Raw genomic sequence first — 25,454 nt, 5'->3', positions numbered from 1 at the left:
AAAAGACAGAACATGGTCAAGCAAATAATTTTTGTTTCATAAAAATGTATTTGTTTTATGATGTAACCTTTGCAGATGATTTCTCATCTTTTGCTACTGGCAATGTCCAACCGTTCCAGGCTACACAAATACGGGTCAGCTGAATCTAGGCTAGTTTACCTCCCAGTGTTAAAGAAGCCCTATGCAGGTCTGGTTATTCCTTCGCTGTTTCTGGGTTTTCGCCTGATTTGGGCTCGCATTTTTCACGACATAGCTCCCCCTGCAGCTTCGGTAGCAAGTGACTGCTACGCTAAACCCCCACTAGCTAGCGAGCTAGCCATCAAGAAACCAAGCTAAACACATACAGGGCTCACAATAAAACGGTCGAGCAAACACATTGTTCAAGAGACTATCAAACCACATTACAAAAACGAAGTTCACCCAAGGGTAGGCTACTTACAATTTCAACAACAACAAAGCCAAGTCGGAGTCCGTTTGGCAGTCTTCTTAGAAAGTACAATCTGACTACATTTTCGAGACACAATTGGATACTTCCGCTGAGTCACATCTGGAAGTGTTCGTACAGCGACCAGAAAGTTGCATATTCGTTTTTTTCGGCGGAGAAGCACTAAGGGGAGACGAAGCACCCACCAAATGACCCAAAAAGTGTTGTAGAACCATCAACCTGCATAATTAAAGGAACCATATGTAAGAAATGTATTTCAATTAATCATAAAATGGCCCTGATATGTCACTAGACATTAAGAAATCATGTTCATTTCAAATACTTATATCACTGACAACAGTAGTCCGGCCAGGATATTGCCATTTAAAAAGTGAAGTTGCAGCCCTCAACTGATGTTGATGTTGTGTTTTGTCATGTCATGTTGTGTTTTGGCCTGATGCGCCACCCTCTACCTATCTACTAATCACAAAGTCAGTAGTGTTTCGGCATCCGGGTTGGCAACCTCGAGTCAGAGTGGAGGGGGAGGGGATACACCGCTCTACAGTAATTTGAAATTGATTGCAGTACCAGTTTTGGCCACAATCTTACATATGGTTCCTTTAAGGTAATTTTTGCTAAAATTGTTGCATAGGGCTTCTTTAAACTCAGTGATTACGAACACTTCACTACTTGTAAAGTAAAGTGACATTTAAGTATAGTAGTACTCTTTTGATCCCGTGAGGGAAATTTGGTCTCTGTGTAACGGAATGACACGGGTGTTTATATAAACTCAAACCATACCATTTCAGTTACATAAAAAAAGGAGGAACAAGCAGACCAGAGGCGGAAATTATTTGTTCTACCATTTATTAATTTGGAATAATAGTAGTCTGGAAGCAGCTGTGGGAATAAATCATTGATATAATAATTTATTATTAAATCAGATCAGTGCAACCGACACATAAAATAGCTACAGCTACAACAGAACTAGCAGTCTTCCAGCCAGGGATTTAGCCAAGGCTCCAGGAGAAGCAGCGCTGCCTGTGAGGAAAAGGGTGGAGTGTCAACTACTCACCTAGGGAACCTCGCAACACATGCAATCACTCAGGTGTTTCGTGGGTACGATCACGCCATGCGCTACACTGCAAGTCTAGAAAATGTGGAGATCAAAGAGTAAGGTGCAACTACACACTAATGCACACACACAGTGAAGAGGAGGGCTAGCTACAAGAACACCCCCACCACCAGACAGCGCGCCACGCCAGGAGGCCTTAGCATCACAAACTAGGAAACAGTATCTACACATTTAAAAAGAGACTACGCTACCAGTTGACCCGCTCACAAACAGTACATACATACATACATGCGCTACAGTTGGGTTACAATCACCGCCTCACGAGGGAGGAATCCAACGCAGATAAAAGCAAACAATTACACACAATTACACCCGGGCAAAACAGCAACCAGCTGATGGCACCCCTAAAACACAGAGGCACCCAGATAAGCTTGACATGGGGCAAGGCAGTTCAACATTACAATTAGGCAACACTAAATCACTGCAATCCTTATGAAGCAGATATTACCTGCGCCGTCAATATCTACCCATACCGAATGCGGAAATGTGGAGGCCGCCAGGGAGTCATAGCGAATTCAGGGCCAGTAGATGCACACCGAGTGGGACCTGTATGAAGGGAAAGATTACTTTACGAAGAGCGATCTATATTCACAGAACATGGAAGAGAGTATTAGGCTACCTACCGCCATTCACCTCTGTGAAAGCGTTTGCGCTAGCATGCCATAGAGGGAAAATGTCCTGCAAGTGGAGGAACCAGGCTGACTTAAATAGCCTCAGTCTAACAAGCAATCAGCTCGTCCCTCCCCCTAATCAAGGTTGCCTGCTTGACTAGGCTACTATGCAGTATTCCACTACATCTGCATTTATCCCAACTGTGAATTAGTGAAACACACTCAACACACAGTGTACACACAGTGAAGTGAAGCACACACTAATCCTTGCGCAGTGAGCTGCCTGCAACAACAGCGACGCTCGGGGAGCAGTGAGGGGTTAGGTGCCTTGCTCAAGGGCACTTCAGCCGTGCCTACTGGTCGGGATTCGAACTGGCAACCCTCCGGCTAGAGGTCCGAAGTGCTAACCAGTAGGCCACGGCTGCCCCCAAATTTGATGTAGACTTCAAGATATTCATGAAATATTTACAAAGGCTGGAGAGAAAAATGGCAATGCTGCTTTGCGATTGTTGGACTTTTATTTTGACAAGTTGTTGTCGTTCTGTCTTCCACATTCATGAAAGGTTTGGTATGAATGTTGAGTCATGTCTCATGAAACAGTCATGAATGCTTTATGTGCAGTTTATGACAGCTGCTATGAAGGTGTTATGAACTCACCCATCAAGTAAAGTGCTACCATGAATTCCATAGGCTTGATATTCCATAAGCTAAATTTGTTGACTTAGTTTAGCCCAGTCAAAACATAATGTTTCTTTAAGTTAAGTTACTATTATGTCAACATGTAGTATAAAGTTTATTACACATAGACTTTACACTACATGTTGACATAATTTAACTCAGCCAGAGCAACAAGGGTTATTTGAATGAGTTATGTTGAGTGGCCCATCTTTTTTTATGGTGTCGTCTCAGGAACTCGTTTTTGGAGTCTGAATGACAAGGAAAGTCAGGGAACAGAAGGTGTCTGCAGGAGTTGGGCTGTAAACAATGTTTACGTACCAACACAAAACCGGCGTTATCCTGTCACTGGGTTATTTGGGAAATGCACTCGCTTGGCCTTGTGAAGACGCGTCTGTTACAACAAGCTGTCAGCAGAGAGGAGACGGATGGCTCCTTGAAGCATCCAGGCAGAGACACTTGGCTGAGTGCCTGTGACGGTTTCACCGAAACCCGCCTCTCTGAGAGGCCTGGGCGCTTCGCTCACGTCCATCTCTCTCTCCTCGGCTGTCAGAACGCAGAGAGGTGCCATGAGAAACTTTCTCAAAAACAACTTTTTTCCCTCTTCAGACTTGACAATGCATTATTTAAGCGTCCACTGAAACAGCACTGTTGACTCCCAAGCACTGAACAATAGAGTGTTGAGTCAACGCAGAAAAACAAATCTATAAATATTTAGACTCAATGTCACATTTAAAGACAAAAAAGGGGCACAAAAATAACATTCAAAGTACAGTATGCAGAATAGCTTTCCTTTTGCTCTGTCTGTAGTCTGTAACTTGCCTCTGTGATGAAGTGCTATAATCTTGGCCAGGCTTTGGGGATGACTTCAAACCCTGCAATCGGCCAGCGCCATAATTAGAACCGCGGAGCAGCCCGGTGCACAGAGGGGTGGCTGCCCTGTGCAGAGGATGGGCTCACAGGCTGTATTTTGAAGACTAAATTATACTTTTGCACTGAGGTACTATTTCCTCCTTCTTTCTTGTCTTTGCTGAGCCATTCATTTATACGGTATATATCTGGCATTTTATTTCTAACTTCTATTCATTGGTCATTTAGATGCAGAATGGACGTTATGTCCAACAATTACTTATTTTAATCATTTTGTGAATCAGTTTGGTCTATTTCTGTGATTAGAGTGTCTATTATACCCATATAACTATTTTAATATGGTGATTAGATTCAGGCAGTAACATTTTTGGTGACTTTACTGGTACAGACACCACTCTTATTTTAATTTTATGACAAAGAGTTATGACATACAGCATCTCTTCAAAAACATTATGGAGGAACAGCCTGCCCATACATAAGAGCCTGCTCCATATGCCCAGATGTATACATACATTATTTTCTTGAGGGAGGAAAAAAAATTCACCCTTCAGACTGGACTAATCCCATTAGTGTGCTGATAGAATCTTTTTTCCTGTTTCACATGCCCAGTGACATTAAAACCAGCTGAACTCTCTGTGACCACCAGGCCCTGCTCACTGGAGGGACTGTGATGGCCTATCTACATCAGGACCAAACTCAACCTATGGTTAATGCGCTTAAGCACTCATATGCAAAGAGGAAAAAAAACGACAACAGACATTTTGAAAATAAAAAAACACTCCTTTTCAGGCTTAGGCTGAAATATGTCTGTCTTCCTTAGCACATACTCAGAGGCCTCAAATCCACCCGGCAATATTGCTGCTTTCTTTGAGCGGTTTTGCTCAGAAAAAGGAATCCTGTTAAATCTGCCCTGACCTCCTTTTGATCAAATGACTCCCTAAACAAATAAAGCAACAAGAAAGCCAAACACATCAGGCCGGCTTACATACTCCGCCGCGGATCTTGGAGGCATTCCCCCTAACTCGAACCAAATGTGAGCAAATGAATAGGAATGTTTCAGTAAGGGATGTCCGACATCCGATAGCCCCTCTCGACGAGTACATTCAATCGCCCTATATCAGCACGCGCTTAGCATATCATTCGTACTGACCCGTCATGAATTTTGCACAATGTTCTGCCTGTGTGGTGAACGTTACTTTTGATGCACACTATGAGACTCTGGGCTGTGTGGGCGAACTGGAGGACATCTGCATTGGGCTGCAGGCTGACTGACTGATCCCACTGAAAGCGTCTCCCCCCTCTCACCGACTGAGAGCAGAGTGGAGTGCTCTGCATGGAGGCACACACTCTACCCTGTCATTAAGTCCTCTACCACTGCAATCCACTTCAGCTCATGTGACTCGGAATGGCAATTTTATGTCCAGGCTGTATGTGCTTGTGTGTGTGTGAGAGAGAGTGAGTGAGTGTAAGTGTGTGTGTGTGTGTGTGTGTGTGTGTGTGTGTGTGTGTGTGTGTGTGCGTATGTGTACTGTATCTGTGTGTGTGTGTGTGTGTGTGTGTGTGTATGTGTACTGTATGTGTGTGTGTATGTGTGTGTGTATGCGTGTGTGTGTGTGTGTACTGTATGTGTGTGTGTGTGTGTGTGTGTGTGTGTGTGTGTGTGTGTGTGTATGTGTACTGTATGTGTGTGTGTGTGTGTGTGTGTGTACTGTATGTGTGTGTGTGTGTGTGTGTGTGTGTGTGTGTGTGTGTGTGTGTGTATGTGTACTGTATGTGTGTGTGTATGTGTGTGTGTATGCGTGTGTGTGTGTGTGTACTGTATGTGTGTGTGTGTGTGTGTGTGTGTGTGTGTGTGTGTGTGTGTATGTGTACTGTATGTGTGTGTGTGTGTGTGTGTGTGTACTGTATGTGTGTGTGTGTGTGTGTGTGTGTGTGTGTGTGTGTGTGTGTGTGTATGTGTACTGTGTGTGTCTGTGTGTGTGTGTGTATGTGTGTGTGTGTGTGTGCGTACTGTATGTGTGTGTGTGTGTGTGTGTGTGTGTGTGTGTGTACTGTATGTGTGTGTGTGTGTGTGTGTGTGTGTGTGTATGTATGTCTATGTGTAACGTGTGTGTGTATGTGTGTGTGTGTGTGTGTGTGTGTGTGTGTGTGTGTGTGTGTGTGTATGTCTATGTGTGACGTGTGTATGTGTGTGTGTGTGTGTGTGTGTGTGTGTGTGTGCTTGTGTGTGGCTGATTTTAAGGTGCAGGTAGTTAGGTAGAGAGCTCCATGTACAGTAATTATGGTGAGCATGACAGAACATGATAGGAGAGCATGTCATGTCAGTTTCAGCTGGCCTCTGAGAGGGAGGAGTCCACTTTGATCTCACGCAGCACCCTTCCACCCATCACACACACACCTCTACACCCATCACACACACCCCTCCTCCCCACGTCTCTACACCCACTACATACCCCCCTCCACCCCATGTTTCTACACCCATCACACACACACCCACCCCTCCACCCATCACACACACCCCTTCATAGACACCACTCCCCACAAGATTAACAGAGCTGAGCTGCTCCACAGCAGAGCTTCTCAAGTGCTAAACAAACAGGCTATCATTGCGGGGGGAAAAGAATCTCTCAAAAACTGTGCTGGCACTGAAGCGTTGCATTGTTGCTCTCTACAACAACTGGTTATTTATGAAAAAAGGAAACACAGTTTGGCGACCCACAATCTCACCAAGATCAACACAACAGTCTTACTTGAGCCGACTTGTTTGTCATTAATCATTTAGGTTCTTTTTAGTCGTTAAGGCATTTTTGAACCCAGAGGGCACTTCACATGAGTTTACTCAGACTGAGGCGTTTAGCATCTTGGTGGATAGTGTGTGTGTGTGTGTGTGTGGGGGGGGCAGTGCAGCTGCCGTCTGGTCTTCCTCAGGCAGGAGCCGGTCCGAGAGTGAAGCCGCAAAATCTCTGGCTGGTGGAGATAGGGGGGCTGGGTGGGGGAGGCAGGCAGGCTGCTCTTGGGGGTTTCTACAGACACTGCTCCCAAAATGAGAGGGTGTCTTGACAGGCAGGGCTGTGGACGGTATGCCTTGAGGAGCCAGGGCTCAGTGCTGGGGCCAGAGCGAGTGCTGTGGCCTGGCCGGGGGGGGGGCTTTTGTAAACAGCGACATTGTTGTTCTTCTGCCGTGGCAAAAGGCATCTGTTAAAGGAGTGAAACGTGGTACTTTGCCGTGTGGGAGCAGAGAGTTGTGGCGCGGTGGCCGTCTCTGTCATTTTCGTTCTTGCACTGGAGACTTTAATCATCGGTCCCTTGAAAATTACAGCTGCGAAAATCACTCCCTTGCCGAAGTCAGAGGACAGAAAATGACTGGCCTCACTAGAGGAGGGAACAATCTCCACTTCCCTGCTTGTCATTGTCCAAGCAGCTCGGCAAGCATGCAATTACTGCAGATATGTGGTTATGGTATTAAACTAAATTTCCAAAATTCCCTTTTGTTGACAAGGTTAAATACTGTACCAGTGGAGAAAAGTTAGTCCCCCACAATCTGTAATCTATGTGTTGGGACTGATGGGAACAGTGAAGGAAATGTTGTATGAAAAGTGTGTGCCGTACATACCGAAAACTCAAAGTAATATCATTTGAGAAAAGTAAATAACTGTAATATTCTACCATCTCATAGCTACAGCTATGGTAGGAGTTAGAGATTGGGGACTGTTGCTGTCTGACTCACTTAATTAACATGCTTTTCAGACATTGTATAGTACCATAATGTGCCTGATAATAACACCGTCTAGCACCTGCAATTGATTTAACCTCTGTAACATCACTGTAATTAGCATGTTGCAGCCTTGTAACCATGTCAAATCACTAAAGAATGATGCAGAAGGACAAGTCTCTGCTGGCCTCCCGGTGTTTACCCTGTATACTTCCCCTCCTGTAAATCAGTTCTGGTCACATGCCCGACTGGAACCAGACTTTTTTTCTTACTTTTTGATATTTGTCTATTCATGGGCATATCTCACTTACTTACACCAGACTGAGCATACATATTTCACACAGTTGTAATGTGTTCTGATGGGGCGTGGGTGGAGGTAGCCAGGCTGCTCTTGGCGGGCCGATAGGGGGTCTCAGTAGTTAGTGCTCTCTGACCAACGCCTCTGACCGTCACACACCTCCACACCAGGCAGCAGCAAGCTACTCAGGGCTTTGCTTCCGGCCTGTGGTCATCACCTGGGCAGACAAAGTCAGGCACTGACAACCACCCCCCCCCCCCCCCCCCCACACACACACACACATCCTGACACAGATCAACACCCAGGTATGCAACACCCAACACCCAGATATGCCTGACATATGTCTGATATTATACAGCTTTATAGGACACAGTGCCATGTTGGATTCCACTACCATGCTGCTTTCTGTACTGTGTCTGCTCTGTTTTTGTGGCTACTGAAGTGACCACAGAAGGCAGGGTAAGCACAACACCCATAGGCAACACAACATGGGTGACACAATCCTCTCTCCAATGCCACATGTGTTTGTCTCACCATTTAATGAGGGACAGTGGACAGGCTGTACTCTCTCTCTCTCTGAGAGCAGCCTTTATGTGTGTGGACATGAGGGCAAACACGTCCACGCACCCCATTATCACTGGAGGCCAAGTACTGCTCTTATCTGTACCCAGTGTGTTGTTGTCTTTGCCCCCCCCCACTCCTCACCCCCCTCCTCTCCTCACCCCCCTCCTGGACCAATGCATCTGTCTGGCTCCGTGCAGTGCAGCGGCTGTGGGTGAGAAAGGGGGCTCCCTTTGCCCTTGAGGAGTGGAGCCGGCATGTACTCACGCAGTAATCCACATTCCTCACACTTCAAGTTCAAAGTGCACGCTCGCTCGGCTGATCAAGATTCGCCAGAGCCCGGGATTTTCAGGGGAGTTCAGAGGGAGGTAGGGGAGGAGAGGGGGGCATAATGGCTTCACCGAGAGAGAGAGCGTGCCCCCTCCACACACACACAAAAACGAGCTAATACCCCATACCCTCGGGGCGCTTTCCCTCCATAGATCTCTCATGTGATCTGAGTGTGATAAGACTGAACATGTGTTTTGAGAGCGTGTCAGCAGGAGCACTGACAAGCCTGTTACTGTTCCACAGCTCTGTTGGTTTTGTCTCCTAGTTTCTTTAAAACATCCTCTTTTTTTTGTCTTTGGTGGTTTTGGAATAATCCCCAAGAAAGTTTTTTTTTCCCTTTCAATTCAAACTCTTTGATATAAGTCAGCAAGTCAGGGCAGGCTTGTATTCCATATGCTGCTCTATATTCTAAAGACATAGGTCACCTAGTACTAAACTACTACTAACAGACCAACTAACAGATAGATAGGACTGCATCCAAAAGAGTTCATACAACTGGAAGCAAAATCACATTAGGATTTACACTAATTTCAAGATAGTCAAGTTGCTCATGTGTTAATAAGCCCTAATGTAACAGGAGGAGACCAGAGCTTAATTTACTTTTCCATTCTGTGAGTTTGAGGTGCACTGCTACTGGAGGGCCTCCAGTCTTGGGTGTGCTGTCATCAAAACAGGCTGCACAACTGCCATTTGTTACACAAATGAGGGTAAGTGCATCATTTATCAAATGGGTCATTAAAGGCCTTCCTTGCCACATCGGCTACTGACAGGATGTCTATGAATGATAAAGTCAGTGTCCTATCTAAAGCTACACACACAATTCTGCCAATCAATGGTGTGAACCAAGGACCGATTCCACCTCTCATTTTACAACTAGACAAATCCAGCTATAACCCTAAATATGTGTAAGTGTCAGAGAAAAGAAGAGAGACCGTGTGAGAGAAATGGACAAGCAGCAGAAGACAAAACACACAAAGGAAAATGTGAGCGAGTGACCAAACGAGCAAGAGAGGGTTTTTTTTCTCTACAGCTCTCTTTGTGAAGCGGAGCGGCTGTGGCCTAGGGGGAGGCTCTCCGTTGTGAGTCAGAAGACATGTAGCGCTACTGTAAAACAAGACAGCAGTGTAATAGCTTCCATACTACTCCTGCACACCCCACAGGGCCTCTAATGAGCTCAGTACTCCAGCTGAGGCACACCGAGACAGTGTATGTAAATGAGAGTCTTTCTGTCTGACGTGTGAGTGTGTGTAAGAGAGAGAGAGAGAGAGAGAGAGAGAGAGAGAGAGAGAGAGAGAGAGAGAGAGAGAGAGAGAGAGAGAGAGAGAGAGAGAGAGAGAGAGAGAGAGAGAGAGAGAGAGAGAGAGAGACTGTGAATAACCAGATGCAGTTGGCAGAGGACCACCCCCTCAGCATGTTCAATATTTTTAAGCGAGCATAAGGGACACTCCCAAACTATTTTGGAAGCCAGCTAACAGCTAACAGCCATGTCGTCATGGAAATTAATTACATGATGATGTGGTGGAGCATGGTTATTGAAAGAAGAGGGAAAGGTTACTATGGGAAATGCAAAAAGCTCTGCAACAAACTCAAGCACTCTTTTCAGACATATTATATATGTATATATATATATATACACACACACACAGAAATCTTTACAGAGATCAACTTGAAGATATTACATAGGAACGGATGCACACATAGAAGCAACTCATTTTTTTTTCTAATGGAACTGGAGTCTCCTTGTGTTCTGCAGCCAGTCAGTGTCTAGTCATTTCCTTAAAGCAAAACACTACAGTTTTCTTTTCATAAAAAGTGCAATTTTTACAACTGTAATTTTGGACTCCTTCAGTGATTACAGAGGCAGATTCAGCTACTGTACAGTTGACTTCTATATGAGCCAAAGCCCAAGCTCCTCCACTGTTGATCCAACTTGTGTTTTCAAGTATAAAGTGCCATTAAAAAGCCTTAACCACACGGTTAAAATGCTCAGAACTTCAAAGTTTTTGTCGTTCTTGTTTTTTCTCTTTCTGAACTGCCAGAGATGTGAAAAGTCCTGTCTCAGTCTACCAGGGAGCTTTATCATCATGATGTTTTGGGGAGAAAAAAAAAAAACATCACACAAACTCCATCTTGCCCCGGCCTCCGTACTTCCCCCAGTGGACCAGCGAGAGTAGGCGCTCGCCGGCCAGCTCTGACGACTGCCGCATCTTGTCGCAGGTCAGGCAGCAGTTCTCGTGGCCCGTGACGGGCACCATGCACTCAAGGTCCAGCTTGGCCACGTGGCCCTTCTTGAGCTGGTGGCCGTGGAAGCTGTAGTGAAGGCGCGAGAGCATCTCACGCCGCTGCTGCCGCAGCCGCCGGCTCTCACTGCGCAGCATGCGCAGCGCCAGAGCGATCAGCAGCACCAGGATGAGCCCTCCAGCGATGGGCACGGCGATAACCGCCGCCCGGAACCACACCTCCCGGCTGGATGGCGCCTCCTGGACACGCGCCACTAGGTGACGACCGCCGCCCTCCGACTGCTGGTGCCGATCCCGTCGGTCTGGGGTGGAGAGAGCAAAGTCAGATTGGAGAAAAGCACACACAGGGATCAGGGCTGGGGAACACTACGAGGGCCATGAGACAAAACTTTACAAGCAAGAGAAGAGAGGAGAGGATCATAGGGTCAAACAGAAAAGAAGTAAAAAGGGCCTGCTGCTGAGAGAACTGCAGTTAAGGCAGAGTATGTGTGTGATCCTGATGTTACACTTAAAACATGATAGATGAGAATGGAAGTTAACAGCTGACCTGTCAAAATTCTACTCAGGTCAATTAAGCATGATTTTTGAAAACCAGGTGGCCATTACAATTTACTCCACTCATTCTGTGTCTCATGGTTACACGTTTTTTTCACTTTTGTTTCTACAAAGGTCAAGAAAGGCCTCACATACAAGATAAGCATAATCAAGTGCTTCAAAACAGAACATTTATCCATACCTAAAGTTTCTCTTCTGCCGTAGGCCAGGTCTTGAAGGCCTCTGTAATTGCACATGTCCTCGTGACAGCACTCCAGTATGGAGAAGCCCCGGCCCGTCGTGTCAAAGGCGGCGTCGGATCGACACACGTCGTCCGAGTTGAGCAGAGGATCGTAGCAGCCGTGGGAGAGCAGGGAGCGCGGGCTGCTCGGGTCTAAACTCCGTGTGAAGCAGGCGTTCACCTCGGACTTACACATATAGCCAGTGGCCACACAGTGTGGAGCATCACAGTAGCACCTTATTTCACCTGCGAGACCATTCAATGGTGAAAAAACACATTTAAGTATAAATAGACTATAGAAAAGGCAACCAGTTTTCAAGCACATGGAATTGCACACTGAATAATTATATTATTTACATTATTACATTAATGAATAATTATATTACATTATTCAAAGTAAGAACCTTAAAAACGGATAAGCCATACTACAAAGAAAACAGTAGGCAATAGAACATGCAAATTTAATTTGAATGAGCTCTACTTTATCAGCTCATAAAAGCTCATTTACAAGACCATCATGTGCTGATGGACTGTTTAGAATAGTTCGATTTGAAAAAGTGGACCCTGTCATACAAAAGTAATAACTTATAGGCCTATGCAATTCATGATTATTTTATACATGGTTTGAGTAACCCATAAAGAATGTGGATAAGACATAGACTAGCCTACACAAATTTAAATAGGCTAAGCCTCACTACATAGCCTACTTCAGACTTCACAGACCCATCAGCAACAACTGCGCTATGTTATGAACTGCAGGACAGGAATCCATTAGCCTTCACCGACAGTGGGATGAAAAGCTTGTCTTATCATTAATCTTAAAGTAAGCCTATGTGAACAGTGTTGAACTGTGTACAGTGTAAGTGCAAGGCAACAAAACAAGATATATATGTGGACATCAAACGGCTATGATGTAGCCTATCCAAGACGAACCTTTCGTCAGAAGAACAGCCAACGCACAAAGTTCCAGTTGTAACCACATGGAAACGATACTGAAATGCCGATCCATTAGTCAAATGTTTTGTTTCAAAGACTTTTCCTTTATCCAAACTGTATGAATATGGCCCGTTGCTAAGGTTAGTGTTGATTTACACAAACAGCAAACATCCAAGACAAACTGTGTATGACATTTTACAATCATATCACATCGACCCTGGAGAAACTGAGACTCGTTAACTTTTAGCTCGTTGTAAGAAATGTCTCTCCGACGTTACAATGTAGCCATTTTCAATAGCTCAGTGAGTAGTCCACAGCTCCGTCGCATCCATCATCTTCACAAATGCGTTTTGTTAGACGTCTTTGTTAGATCCACAGCTGTATCCCCGTTAATGTCCTGGTACTTCCGTGGCATTAGTGCAAAATAAGGAGAGCTCGGCAGAGCGCAACGTCTGCGCGTAGCCTACTTCAGAACCTGCTTGTCATACTCTCCGCCTTCCAAGAAATTCATTGGATTATGCATACTGCCATTTGCATGAATGGGTTTGTCGTTTTCATAATCTTGCTTCAATGCCCTAATGGAAATTACAATTATTTCTTTCGTGCCTTCAATAATAATAATATTAATAATAACAAAACATGCAAAATTAACCCAGTTAAACTGAAACTGTTAAGAAGTTGACTCCTTTTCTACAATCTGCTGAAGAATGGTATGATAGTCATAGTAGCCTATTTAGTCTATTCTTCAAAATACCTTTTCCACCAACAGTGGTCTGAAAGACAACAATCAGTGCATTGTAACTTTCTGCATTGCAAGCGTGCACATAATTTTTTGAGTCACTTGAAAAGCTGTGTAGTCCTAAGATAAAGCATCTATGGTAGCCAAATGATAGATAATAGACTACTAAATTCTTAAGGTTTACAGGTTTCCAAGGAGTTTATAATTATGGATATGTGCAGGGAACGACAATGAGCTATAGAAATAGCACTGAAGTCTAGGGTTCCTTCCGTTTATAATCTATTTGTGGCGCAGTTGCTTAAAACATCACACATTTTAGTATATTTTAGGCTGCTAAATTGTACCTTGCAAAAACTACCTTGTATTCATAAACAGTAAACATAGCCTACATAAGGTTTAAATCTGACCATGTGCATCTGCAAAGCTTTCAACACAGACAACTTTAGACCCTATGGATCAGAAGTATTTATAAATAAATCCAAGACAGACATATGTTAGAATAGTCTTTTATTCTCATATATTTAAGAAACCATATACAAAGCTATGCCCTTCTTCCCATTCCATCAGTCTAATGCATTGTGGCTGGTGGGAGCTTGACATCACAGCACTCATCAGGTGAGAGGGAGGGGAAAGATAGTGAGTGCAGGGACTACACAAGACATGTATACGGAGCAGCCCCTACGCCACACAATTCCACGACCGTATACCTCCTGCTCATCATATAGAAAAATGAGATCCGACTTTTCTGGAGACACCCACATAATAATGACTTCCCAGGCAAAGAAAAAAAAGTGCATGATATCTTTGACGTTCCATGCAAAGGCAGAGCTGTTTGGACCCACAACGCCTCCCCTCCCCAACTCCATTGGCGCATGCTGATGACCTCACAAGGCTTGTTCTACCAAGGGCCCAGCGGCATTATGTGTCACTGCCTCCGGCAGATGCAGTTACACGTGTGCAAATGCTTTTACAACATCCCAGATCTGTACGCTTCACAGATCCAACTTTTTTTTTTCTGTTTTGCTTTTTTTTTTTTATTAACTCAACTCTTGTTAGAAACTGTACATAAGGAATGAAACTCACTGGCCCCAAGGCAGTTCTCTGAAGCTTAGAAGTTAAAACAAACAAACAAATAAAAGAACAAAAGTAAGAGGTTCAGTTGGAGCGGAATATGAGAGAAAGCGCAGGGGCAAGCAGGCATGGATTTGCTGTGTTTGAGAAAACCATTAGGGGGCAGTAGGCAGCACGGCAGTGCCCAGCACACCGGCGTGTCAAGTCCTGGCTCTAGCGCAGGGTTGTGGGGAGGAGGGGTCGGGTGCGCTGGCTGCTCTGCTGATACTGGGGCTCGGAGCTTGGGCCTCAGGATGGCCACCAGTGGTCCGCTCTCTGTCTCTCAGTCTTGGCTCTGCTCCTGGAGCCTCAGCAGCCTTGACTAACAGATCTCCCCTGCCGCTGGACTCGAGTGCTCAAAAGCACTAAAAAGCCGAGCTCACAGGCTCTGTGGGGTGTGTGTTGGTGTTGGTTTGTGTCTGTGTCTGTGTCTGTGTCTGTGTGTGTGTGTGTGTGTGTGTGTGTGTATTTCTGTTGTCACAAAGCCTGGTTTTGTGACTAACCCCCTCAGGCCCCTCAAATCATATAGGAGTTCTGATTCTTCATCTTATCCAGCTCCTTGATTTGTTGTCTTAAGAAGAGAATCCTGTTAAAAAAAATAGAAGAGTTTTGTTTATATTCCAAATCTGACGTCTTAAAAATAATATTAAAACATCTCAATATATAAAAACAGTGAGAATGTTCACTAACAATCAACTGCAATTTTTAATCGTCTTGGGGTTTTGTATGTTTAACCCAGATGGGTCTTTCTTAAGCCGGCTGCAGACTGCAGGCTGTTGCGTGTCTGTTGCGTGTCAGTTGTGTGGCGGCTGTCGGGCGTTTTCTATCTCTATTCACACCAGAAACGTGTGACGCGGCGCTGCGGCAGCCCCTCTGCCTATTAAAACATCTCTTCCCTGTCTCTTTTGAATGGACACGCTTCTAACACACTTGTGTGTCGCGTGAAAAAAAATAGGCGCCGGTTCTACTTCTAGCATGCACACGTTTTCAGCGCGGCTCGAGCAGCGGTCTGCAGCCAGCCTTATGCAGGGTTTACCAGTGGATGGAGTCTCACCTCTGTTCTCTGAGTGTGGCCTGGATCTCACACACACGCACTAAAGACCTGAGGTTCTTCAGCTCAGTGCAGATGTCCGACATGTACAGGTTGCCCATGTTGTGGGCCTCCTCCCTCAGCCGGGCCACCTGGAGTGGACAGACAGACGAGTCGTATAATCCACAGTCACTCACATGAACAGGACTTCCATCTCCCTGGGCAATGACTAGCATCTCAAACGAGTCCACAGACAACATGATATGAAATTAACTATGACCATACAATTAATACTACAATAACAACTACCAAGGAACTTCGGCCATTTCTCATCTGGAGGGGAGCGTGTTTTAAAATGGTATGGCTTTCCAGACCTGCCTAATGACACACACGTCATGTTTAACCCAATCTGCGGTAGCCTGTCCATCGGCCACCCTGAGGCTGACTTGTGTACCTGTTTCTCCACGTGTTCCCCCGGCCAGCCCTGCACGTGTCTGATGAGATTCTCGTTGAAGTGGGTGGCCAGCGAGGGCGTGAAGCCACTCTGAGGCCGGCCAGGGCCCGCGCTGATGGGCAGTGTTCCAGTACCACCGCTGCCCATGGACGCTCCACTGGCCACATGGTTGGACCCCGGCGAGGTGCTGCCCTGACTACTGGAAAGGGAGAGAGAAAAACAATTTAAGACCATATACATACATAGGCCAAACCTCCATCAATAGCCATATGGCAGTTAATCCCTAAACAAAGTTTTTCTAAAACCTGATCAAACTAGTAATAATTACTAGTAATCATCATGACTAACACACTCTAACGAGACTGAAAACTTCAGTGGGTTCTTCCTGCAAGTTTCTGATTGCCACAGAGATTCCTAAGACCACATTTCATTGGAAAATCTGACTTTTGTGTCCTCTGCACATCAAGCCTGCGATTTCCACAGGCCACCAACAGATGGTGCTGCACACTAATCAACTGCAAGCAAATCCACTGCTAAATGGCTCTGGCACCCCCTACTGTGCAAAAGATTTTGGACCGAGACGTGTTTTTAAACTCAAAACACCATTTGAGAATTTCAAACTAAAAACCACATATACCACAGTTATATATTATCATATTTATGCATATGTTTAAAACATACTTCTGTCGGTGCAGGCGCGGGTCCTCTAATTCCAGGGCTTTCTCGGCAGGGGTAAAGGCCTGTGGTGCGGCAGATCCTGGCTTCACCAGCGACGCATTAACCTGAGACCGGGGATGGAAAGAGAGATCATGCATGAATTTGGCAACCGGTCTTTAAATGTAAGCTCTTTATAAACACTACTCCATCCAACAGCGCAACACGTGAGCTCACTCAGCCCATGCAAAGGTCCCAAGTCTCAAACCGCCAGACCTCGTCCAACACTAAATGACAATTATGGATAGAATACACTACTTGAGATTCAGTCCATGGACACCTACAGGACAGTACCATGGGGGCGACCTGTTCAAGACTAAACCATTTACAATTAGCATATCACCAGCTGCAGAACCATACATTCCTTACGTTTCCTTTCTAGTTAAGCTACAGCTGCACATATAGTGAAAAGGCCTGTCCACGCGGTCAGTGGTAACTATAATGAGTAGGACCAAGGAACAATACACTGTAGCTGTGCATCTCTTTCAGAGTGATTCTGTGAATGCTCACAGAGAATCAGAATTCCATTACAGAACAGAGCTTTCTTTATCGCTGGTCAGTATGGACGCTCATTATCATTTAAGTTACAGAAGTCCACACGGTTGACAATGTGGATGGCCCTTAACACCAGAGAAAAACAAAAAATGTCCACACTGGTTTAAGGACATCTGGAACTGCTGAATAGTCTGGCTCCTGGAGGCAGGTCTGGTGGAGGCACTGGCGGGCCCAGAGTGGCTCACCTTGGGCTGGGAGGACAGGCCCACGGCACCCAGGGGGGGCTTCAGGGACACCGCGTTGGTCTGAGGGGTGCTGACCCGCGGAGACACGTACGACCTTGGAGACGAGGCATCTGACGGCAGTGACAGCGGGGACTGGGTTGTCGTTTGAGCTGCAAGGTAGCAAGGAAAGTGTTGGGGGGGGTGGGTGGAGGGGGTCGTAAACATTTAATTCAGACTTCCTTTAGTCACTAAATACCAACATGCAACAGTATGGATGAATGTAAACATATATGCTGTGTGCTGTGAGGGCTTAGATAGGTTCAGAGGCCTTCAAGAAATCAGAGACTTTAGAGTAGGGATGGGTATGGAGTGGTGCGTTAGTTAATAATGGAAAGGGGGTGGGACAGGCTTTCATAATGAGGCCGTGGAATTTAAAAAAGAAACATCTCCTGGGTAGACTGCCAGATGGTGCATGTGTATGAACACAACCAACATTTCCAAACCATGATGACCACCATGTACTGTGACAGAAGCATCAGTGAGGGGCCTATAGCATCTAGGTCTGCAGAGGCCGGTGAGGGCGGGAGTGGGAGTGGGAGGGGAAGTGACTCGGACTGCGGCCATACCTTGTGTGGAGAGCTGCGCAGCTTGGGAAAGCAGAGTAGTGATGTTGAAAGCAGACGGTCCAGCAGTGAGAAGTTTATGAAGCATAGACTGTAAGGAAGCTTGTGTGACAGCGGCGGTGAGAACTAGAGAAGGGAAACAAGACAAAACACACACACACACACACACACACACACACACACACACACACACACACACACACACACACAAATCCAGACACTCAGACTTAATTCTCAAGGCAGCTTTGGACACGAAAAGCCATAAGGAGGCAGGGAGGACAGCAATTACCTGTGTTCAGAGAGAACCAAGTCTGTGAAACATTTCAAATTGGGTCATTTCTTTTTCTTGAACGGATTTTTATATCATTAAAGTGATGGCTAATTCATTTATGGCAAACACTATATAAACAGTCTGTGAAATGTCGCTTACATACATGTTTGTTTCTGTTTCATTTCCATCAGACAACGTTTTCTTTTTTTTTTTTTTTTAAACCGCTCCATTTTAACATGGCTGGTTAAAGCATGCCACACTATGCAAACACTTTCTATTCAGAACTACGTGCAGAGACTAATTAAACTTAAACGCATTCAGAACAAGAAAATAAACGCCTCCTCAGACGAAACATTGTGAGTCACCTAAATGATATAACATGCACTGTTGCTATGAAGCAAAGAAGGCTGCTGAGGATAAGTCATCTCTTTAAGGAAACCATGAATGCAGATGGAGAATAGAGCTCACGTGTGTCTGCCCACATGGACATAAATATACAGTAAGATTGTCAATTAAGCTTCGTTCCTGTCTGCATCTCCTTGCTTCGGACTAAAGCACGGTGCATATACCGGCTGAGGGTTGTGAGAGCAGAGGCCGAGAGAGCAGGAGCAGCAGACCAACTAAGAGCAGCATTATCAAGCTGATCAGGGTAGCAGAGGGACATCCCCGTAGGAGAGAGAAACCAGACAGGCTGGAGACTGCCGTCTGAGATCTCATTAAAACATCAAGAACAACACATAGAGGAGGGAACTGTCAGCAAGCCACTAAAGGAGCAATCGTCTCATTTGGAGAGCCTTCTCTCTAGCTGTTACATAAAAACCGGGAGTAAACAAACCCTCAGTTATACCCATCATCACACACTGGGGAGGCCTAACAGCCTGGGGACATGGTCAGAGATGGCTAGGGAGCCCTAACAGCCTGGGGACATGGTCAGAGGAGATGAGGAGGATGACCGGGGAAGGCCTTACCTTCATTGAGCTTGCCCACATCCACATTGGCGTGGTTGAGGTGCAGCGTGGCCTGCAGCGCGGGCAGCAGCTGCCGGAGCAGAGCTGGGTCCTGCAGCAGGGCGGCACTGGAGGACACTGCCACCGAGCCACTCGAGGAAGAGGAGGCAGAGGAGGAGGAGGCAGGGACAGAGGAGGAGGAAGAAGAACTGGAGGGGTTCATGCCCTGAGCAGCACTGGAGGAGGTGCATGTAGACGAGGAAGAGGAGGACTGGGATGAAGCTGGATGGCTGGCAGGGTTGTCACCTGCAGCACTCTCTGGTGAAGGGCAAAACAGCACAAACATTCAGTTAAGGCTCAACAGGCTGAGCACTAGTGTGATCACCGAGTGTCTGACAAAAATGAAGAGCATAGATGTTGAACCTCTGATGAAGAACAACAACCATCATCATCATGTCAACCAACCACATTAATCTTATTAATCAACCAAAAGTAGGGTACCCATAACTGTGATTTTAAAAATTGGGTCTTGCTCTACACAGACAGAAAAAACACTATGTCATTTTTGTTAAAGGAGAATAGTTTCTTCCAGTAGCAGCAACTGGAATCCATGCATTTCCACGGAATTATTTTTGGAATCTGATCCCTCATCATACCTGTTCATTCTTACTCGTCGCTCGACTTATCGTGACTAAATTCAAGATGGCTGCAAACGCTAAACTTTGTGAAGATACTGTCTGTATAAATCATCTTGTAAGTAAACTACCAGTGCTTTTTCAAAGTTCTCAATGTCTCGTTTTAAATGTCAGGGCCCTCGGAAGTCTACCAATGAAGTGTGGAGATACATTTTGCCTCGTAAATGGTGTAAAACAGTGATATATTTCCATGGCTAGCCCGATGCCGAAGCACCACCATTGAAAAAGCTGTTGGTAGCATCGGCTAACTAGCGCCAGATTTTGGAGTGCAGGGGACAAGCCGAGATGGGCTATGAGACATACGTTCACACTCGGTATCATGTTTCAACACACTTTAGGTCTATATCACACCGGAATTCTCCTTTAAGGCCTATTTTAGGTATTGTAGTGAATTTGAAGCAGGGTCTCGTAGTAATGAATCTACCAACATTCTCTGGAGATCCTGGATAACTAAAGGTTGTGAATACTGGCCATTTCAGTTAATACCAGTAATAGTTTGTGTAGGATTGACACCCAGATGCCCATTCTTTGGTTGGAGATCAGACCTTGGGCAACAAGGCCCAAGGCCAATTCAAGTCATCATTAACAGTCAAGATTCTCTCAACTGAAGACACAGTTGAGCAACCAAAAACACTTTTGACCACATCCAGTACAATTGTGAGTATCAGTGCATTCTTTGATGCTTGCTTTAGGGCACATAGAACCAACCATAACAAATCATCTAATACCATATTTTTAGACTGGTCCACACTAATATGAAACAAATAATGGCAGTCTATGCAAAAACAGCAAGTAGTCAAGTACACATCCATAGCCTACATGTCAAGTGCAAGTCTATTACCTGAAATGAGTTAAACCATCAAGTCAGACATAAAATCATTACTAGCACTCCTTTTGGTCTCTGGGTCCAGTAGCACTCAAACAATGATCTAAATGTTTGCCACAGGGTCAATATAAGAGCAGCTCTTACTGGTACTGGAGAAGGCGCTGGTGGCCGAGCTCTGCATGGCTTCTCGTCTGTAGTCCCGGTCTTTGGGAAAGCTATTGACAGTGGGCGTCGATTTAGAGGCCTCTTTAGGTCTTTGCTCCCTACGGTAGCACCGCAGCACAAAGCACAGCATTTCATATTTCATTATTCGGTTACCGATCCGACAGCTGAGAAATACCCACTAAATAATGAAATTCATCTCTGCTCTGTATAAGGCACAACATGCATACTTAAAATACAACACTTCCCCTATACAAAGATAAGATCAGTCCCTCAACTGAAAGGGCCGAGTATGGCACCATGTTCATGTGCGTGTGGCATACAAGCCTCAACTATTCCTAAACAAAATCTAAAGTAAAACGAAAAGGCAAAGAAGGGCCTTCTTTGCTTCACCTCTCCACCCAGTCCTTTGGCTTCTCCCACTGAGAGACCTCAGTTCTGCAGTTGTAGTAGTACTTCTTCCCCGAGGAGCTGATATGCTCAGACCAGTCATCTGCAGGCTCGTGTGACTGAGGGAAGGGAAGGGAAGGGGAGGGGAGGGAAAGCAGGTCGTGGGTGAGACAAGAAGAACAGACACAGAAACAAAACATCTCTGATATTCATCTTTCATCTGATGCAACTGCCTGCAAGTGTGCACAACTCCACGAATTGTCCCTGATTCAGATGGCTCCAAGTGTTAATGAGTGCACAAGTGGTAGACCGGGGCTGTTTGTAACAGAATCCGGTGGAGAAATTATTAAGTAAACACAAATGAGTCATGAGGCACATTCAGACAACATATCTAAGAACACAATTCTACTAGCTACTAACTGGAGAGGCTACCTCTAGAAGTACACAGTTCCTAGGGCTTTTTCCCTGCTTGCATTCACATAAGGTACATAAGGTAATGACACTGACAGAATTGCTATTTAGTTACTAAAGTAGCTACTGAAGTTTATTGACAAACTAAGCTGATGGGATCAGGAAGCATTAAAACAAGAGAAAAGAATCAGCATTGCTTTCAGCCTTAATCTTCTCATCTGTCCAGAAGGCTTTTGTAGTGACAGTAGTCAGCCTCTGCAACCTTCACTTGCAGTTTTTTATGTTAAACAAATTTAAACAGAAGCTGAATTATTTTTTAATTATTTAAAAATAGCACTTTAACCTGCCTTGGCCATGTTGGCATTTACATCAGTCATGGTTCCTATGCACAGGGAACGGACTCTACCCCAAGGTAGGAGCTCAAATAGTGATTTGATTGGCTAATGAGTGAAACCAAATCATGGACGGCATCTTTAACAGCCAAATTCTATAGGGCAGGTCATAACTGCAATTAAAGGCAAGTCAGAAGCTGCTAGATTAGGTTCCATTTGTATCTCTTAAATTAGCATTAGCAAGTATACAGCAGGCAAGTACAAACCCTTTCTGCATGAAAGACATTTCCCCCACTGCAAAAATAGTATGGAGCAAGACTACCCCTCAGGAGGAGTGGTTTGGGACATACTGGGAGTCCGTACGGAGCTATCTGAACCATTTAATCCACAGCAGGACAGGTAAGATCACAGATCAGTTTTTGTGTGTAGAAACCAAAATTCAGACTCGTATGTGATTACATTTCAGCCTGTTAGTTGCACAAAACTCGCCAGCTTCAACAAGTGCATGTCTGCACAAACAACGTCAACAAATCCTACAAGGCTATATACCCTTCAGTACAATAAACTCCTTTGAAGAAGTCACACTGACTACATGTTGAGTACTTGGAGCTGGAGGACTAACAGAGCAAGAGGGAAGTCAGAGCCTATAGGAGTTTTCCAGATAATGACATTAAAGGCAGCCTGGGCCAAATAGCAGTGTCGTTGCAGAACACTTGGCATGCTCACAGGACTAACCAGAGCATTAGCTGGGATAAAGGTTAGGGCATAGTCATGCACATTCTGCCAGCATTGACGTCTAAAATGCATCCGCAGAGCGGCCGCTAATACCATTTCACCCAAGAGGCATAATCCACACCCGAAGCCCATACCATGTCTGATGCTTTGCTTGGATGGGAGTGTGAGTTTGATCCGTGGTGGCTGCTGTGGCTAAGAGAGTTCTCTTGTGGGGAGTAGCTGGTTCCTGGAGAGAAGGAAAAAAGCACAGAGCTACATGAAGTGTCTTTCAGGAACACCCTGCCTGCTAAATACATGACATCCAAGTCCCCAGCTTTGGCCTGGATAGTGGTATATTGGAGTTTAATAAACAGGTTTGAAATTGGGCAACAATAGTTAGAATGATGGACAGCTAGCTAACACAATAGACAACTTTGAGATGGGTCTGCATACTAAGCTTTGCTGTACAATAGATGCATGGAGAGATTCCAATTATTATTTGATTAGGTGTGATACCGAGCTATTGGTATATGAACATGAGATGCAATTAACAGAACTTCACATTTCAAAATGTATTGTCTTGGTAAAAGCCTATAAAGTGTAAACAGGCCAACCTGACTGAGACGATGGGGAAACATGTAGTGGGGTCTACTCTAAATCTTATATGTCGCTACTTACCACCATCCCTTTCTCGTAGCCGCTGTGTGTGGGCAGCTTTTGCCTTGTTAAGTGCTACAACATCGGTAGGTTTGCCGTCTTGGCTATCAGAGCGGCGGAGCATTTTGCAAGGTGGGGTGGAATCTGATGCATCTCTTGTTTTCTCGTGACGCTGATCAGTGGCTGGGTGGTTCTTCAATGGGTATTTGTAGGTCTGCTAAAGTACAACAATGACATTAGTAACAAACTGTCTGACACCATCTCAGACTGTTTAAAATAGTCATATCAAATAGGCCTATCTAATTCAGATGCCTGCCAAATTGATTATGGATTAAGGGGACCAACTGCTCAATCAATACAAAATATCTTTTGTCAATTTCTCCATCATATTTATAGCACTTTGTTAGACTTTCATGTACATCTGCTTTATTCATATCAGGGGGTTGAGAATTACATTGAGCCAAACGACTCTATGGAAGTCAATAGTGGCCCATTCACCAAAGTAGTCAAGAATTCAGCTACATCTTCGAAAATAATTTGTTTAATTTACAAACTGACATATTAACTCTTTTACCACATTAGTTTAAAACCATTACGTTAAACTTAAATATCATATTCTAAGGCTATATCTGCTGTTATAGTTTCTATGCTATCCTGGTGATCTGATAAATGTATCTATACTAACTAGTTAAAATGTCTTGCTGTATTAGAGAGGCCTGTGTACGTCTAAAGCCTGCGCCCATACACATACGTCAACTGGCTAGCTAGCTAGCTAGCTAGCGCAGCGACAAAAGCCTGTTTATTATTTTCATGGACTACTTAATAATAAATATTTCTGAACTTACTTGGTAGGATTGCGAATCCCTTCGGTCACTGCACCTGCAATGACAAAATAAAAGTTAATGGTTTAAGGAACACTTAACAAGATTTGTACGATTAGCTAGCGAACTAGCAAGCTAGTTCTAAGCTTGTTAGCTGAAGCGCGAGCAAGCAAACTTAACCTGCTGTTTTGAAACCTTCCTAAATCATGATAGATTCATCTGAAGATGTGACAATGGAGGTCGGAACATATCATTTTGTAGAAATTACAACTACGCATTTGCAAAGTCGGCGATAAGGGGGAAACCCATATTTAAAGAGTTGTTTACCCATCACTGAATCTCGGTGGTTTCCTTGCATGCATTACCATCAATGCCGTATTATATGTGTGCGGGCGTAGAGGTGAAAGAATTGAAACTATTCTGCTTGTCTATGTTAGCGTATATTCAGCAACTCGATATCTGTCTTAATTTCACCAAAAGAGAATAGGACTACAGCTAGTGTCACTGCTTCGTTTCTTCGCTTCTCGGAAGTGCACAGTCCATCTCTCATTTGCCTACACACTGCACGACCTATCTATGGAGACAACCTCTACATCGACATAGACGCAGCTTCCTCTTTGCAAATATCAGCCAAAGGGAGTAGTGCCCCCTAATGCATTGAGTCCATTAGTAAACTACCGCCAAATCCGATTATGGACGCTGATCGAAACGACTTAAGTTATCTTATTCAGTAGGCTAAAATATACTCGACGCTAATTGACAGACATTTCTAACAGCAATCAAAATAGTGCTACTTTATCCTAACCTACAAGTAACCCAAGTAACACTTGCTAAGATGGCCACACACACACACACACACACATACACACAACATAAAGTCACATATGCTTTAGAAGGTTACATTTAGTGTAAAAGGTAAAGGCAAGTCCTCTAGACCCCTTCGCAACGGTTGTGAAAACAAAACAAACATTCGGGTGGGCGTGATGTCACTGGAGGCAGAAACAATCGTTTGGATCATAGACTGTATCAAAGATCCTTGATTACTAGCTCCGCTTGAACCCTCTCTGACTGTATGGTTTGGATAGTGAGGCGGCTATTTGAATAGTACTAGTGAGGCGGTAAAATCAGACAGTAATCTAAAATCTTTGCTAAAATGTGTAACGATATAACACAATATGTACATACACTCTGTACGTGATCGGAGGATTATTTGAAAAAACTAAGACATTATCAGATGGGACCATCCTGACAGACCCAATACCTTCAGTGATT

The 25,454-nt window shown here is 44.8% G+C and overlaps 2 protein-coding genes and 1 long non-coding RNA gene across 10 annotated transcripts in view; all 3 read right to left on the bottom strand.

Annotated features, from left to right (window-relative positions):
- Positions 1 to 5,786, bottom strand: part of LOC121712712 — a 21,395-nt gene extending 15,609 nt beyond the window's left edge. The window contains exons 1-2 of the long non-coding RNA XR_006032637.1: positions 5,768 to 5,786; positions 1,107 to 1,113 (exon numbers count right to left, since the gene is read on the bottom strand). This is a non-coding gene — a long non-coding RNA (uncharacterized LOC121712712). The remainder of the gene's footprint in view (positions 1 to 1,106; positions 1,114 to 5,767) is intronic.
- Positions 5,787 to 6,102: 316 nt separating this feature from the next.
- bambib (BMP and activin membrane-bound inhibitor homolog (Xenopus laevis) b) lies at positions 6,103 to 13,025 on the bottom strand. Its single transcript, XM_042096656.1, has 4 exons — positions 12,565 to 13,025; positions 11,593 to 11,877; positions 10,251 to 11,158; positions 6,103 to 6,113 (listed from the first exon to the last, which is right to left on the bottom strand). Exons 1-3 carry the CDS (start codon positions 12,638 to 12,640, stop codon positions 10,731 to 10,733), a joined length of 789 nt encoding a protein of 262 aa, XP_041952590.1. The 5' UTR covers positions 12,641 to 13,025; the 3' UTR covers positions 6,103 to 6,113; positions 10,251 to 10,730.
- A 773-nt stretch (positions 13,026 to 13,798) lies between these two features.
- On the bottom strand, positions 13,799 to 25,131 carry wacb (WW domain containing adaptor with coiled-coil b). Of its 8 annotated transcripts, XR_006033508.1 has the most exons (14): positions 24,510 to 25,077; positions 24,207 to 24,240; positions 23,383 to 23,578; positions 22,860 to 22,951; positions 21,251 to 21,366; positions 20,840 to 20,958; positions 19,196 to 19,492; positions 17,960 to 18,082; positions 17,355 to 17,503; positions 16,582 to 16,682; positions 15,901 to 16,099; positions 15,471 to 15,598; positions 14,866 to 15,002; positions 13,799 to 14,835 (listed from the first exon to the last, which is right to left on the bottom strand). XR_006033508.1 is itself a non-coding variant. In XM_042100296.1 (13 exons), coding segments are annotated over exons 1-13 (1,626 nt in total). In that variant the 5' UTR covers positions 25,086 to 25,131; the 3' UTR covers positions 13,799 to 14,932. The 8 variants fall into 8 exon arrangements, 7 of the variants coding, with proteins under 7 accessions (XP_041956230.1, XP_041956239.1, XP_041956207.1 ...); XM_042100296.1 differs by lacking the exon at positions 24,510 to 25,077 and adding an exon at positions 25,084 to 25,131 and having other exon boundaries at positions 13,799 to 15,002; XM_042100305.1 differs by lacking the exon at positions 24,510 to 25,077 and adding an exon at positions 25,084 to 25,100 and having other exon boundaries at positions 13,799 to 15,002; positions 23,383 to 23,575.
- Positions 25,132 to 25,454: the final 323 nt, after the last annotated feature.

This window comes from Alosa sapidissima, chromosome 1, assembly GCF_018492685.1.
Source record: "Alosa sapidissima isolate fAloSap1 chromosome 1, fAloSap1.pri, whole genome shotgun sequence".
In the NCBI taxonomy this organism is placed as follows: domain Eukaryota; kingdom Metazoa; phylum Chordata; class Actinopteri; order Clupeiformes; family Clupeidae; genus Alosa; species Alosa sapidissima.
Note: the sequence above shows the minus strand (reverse complement) of the source record. Positions and strands in the feature narration are given on the sequence as shown.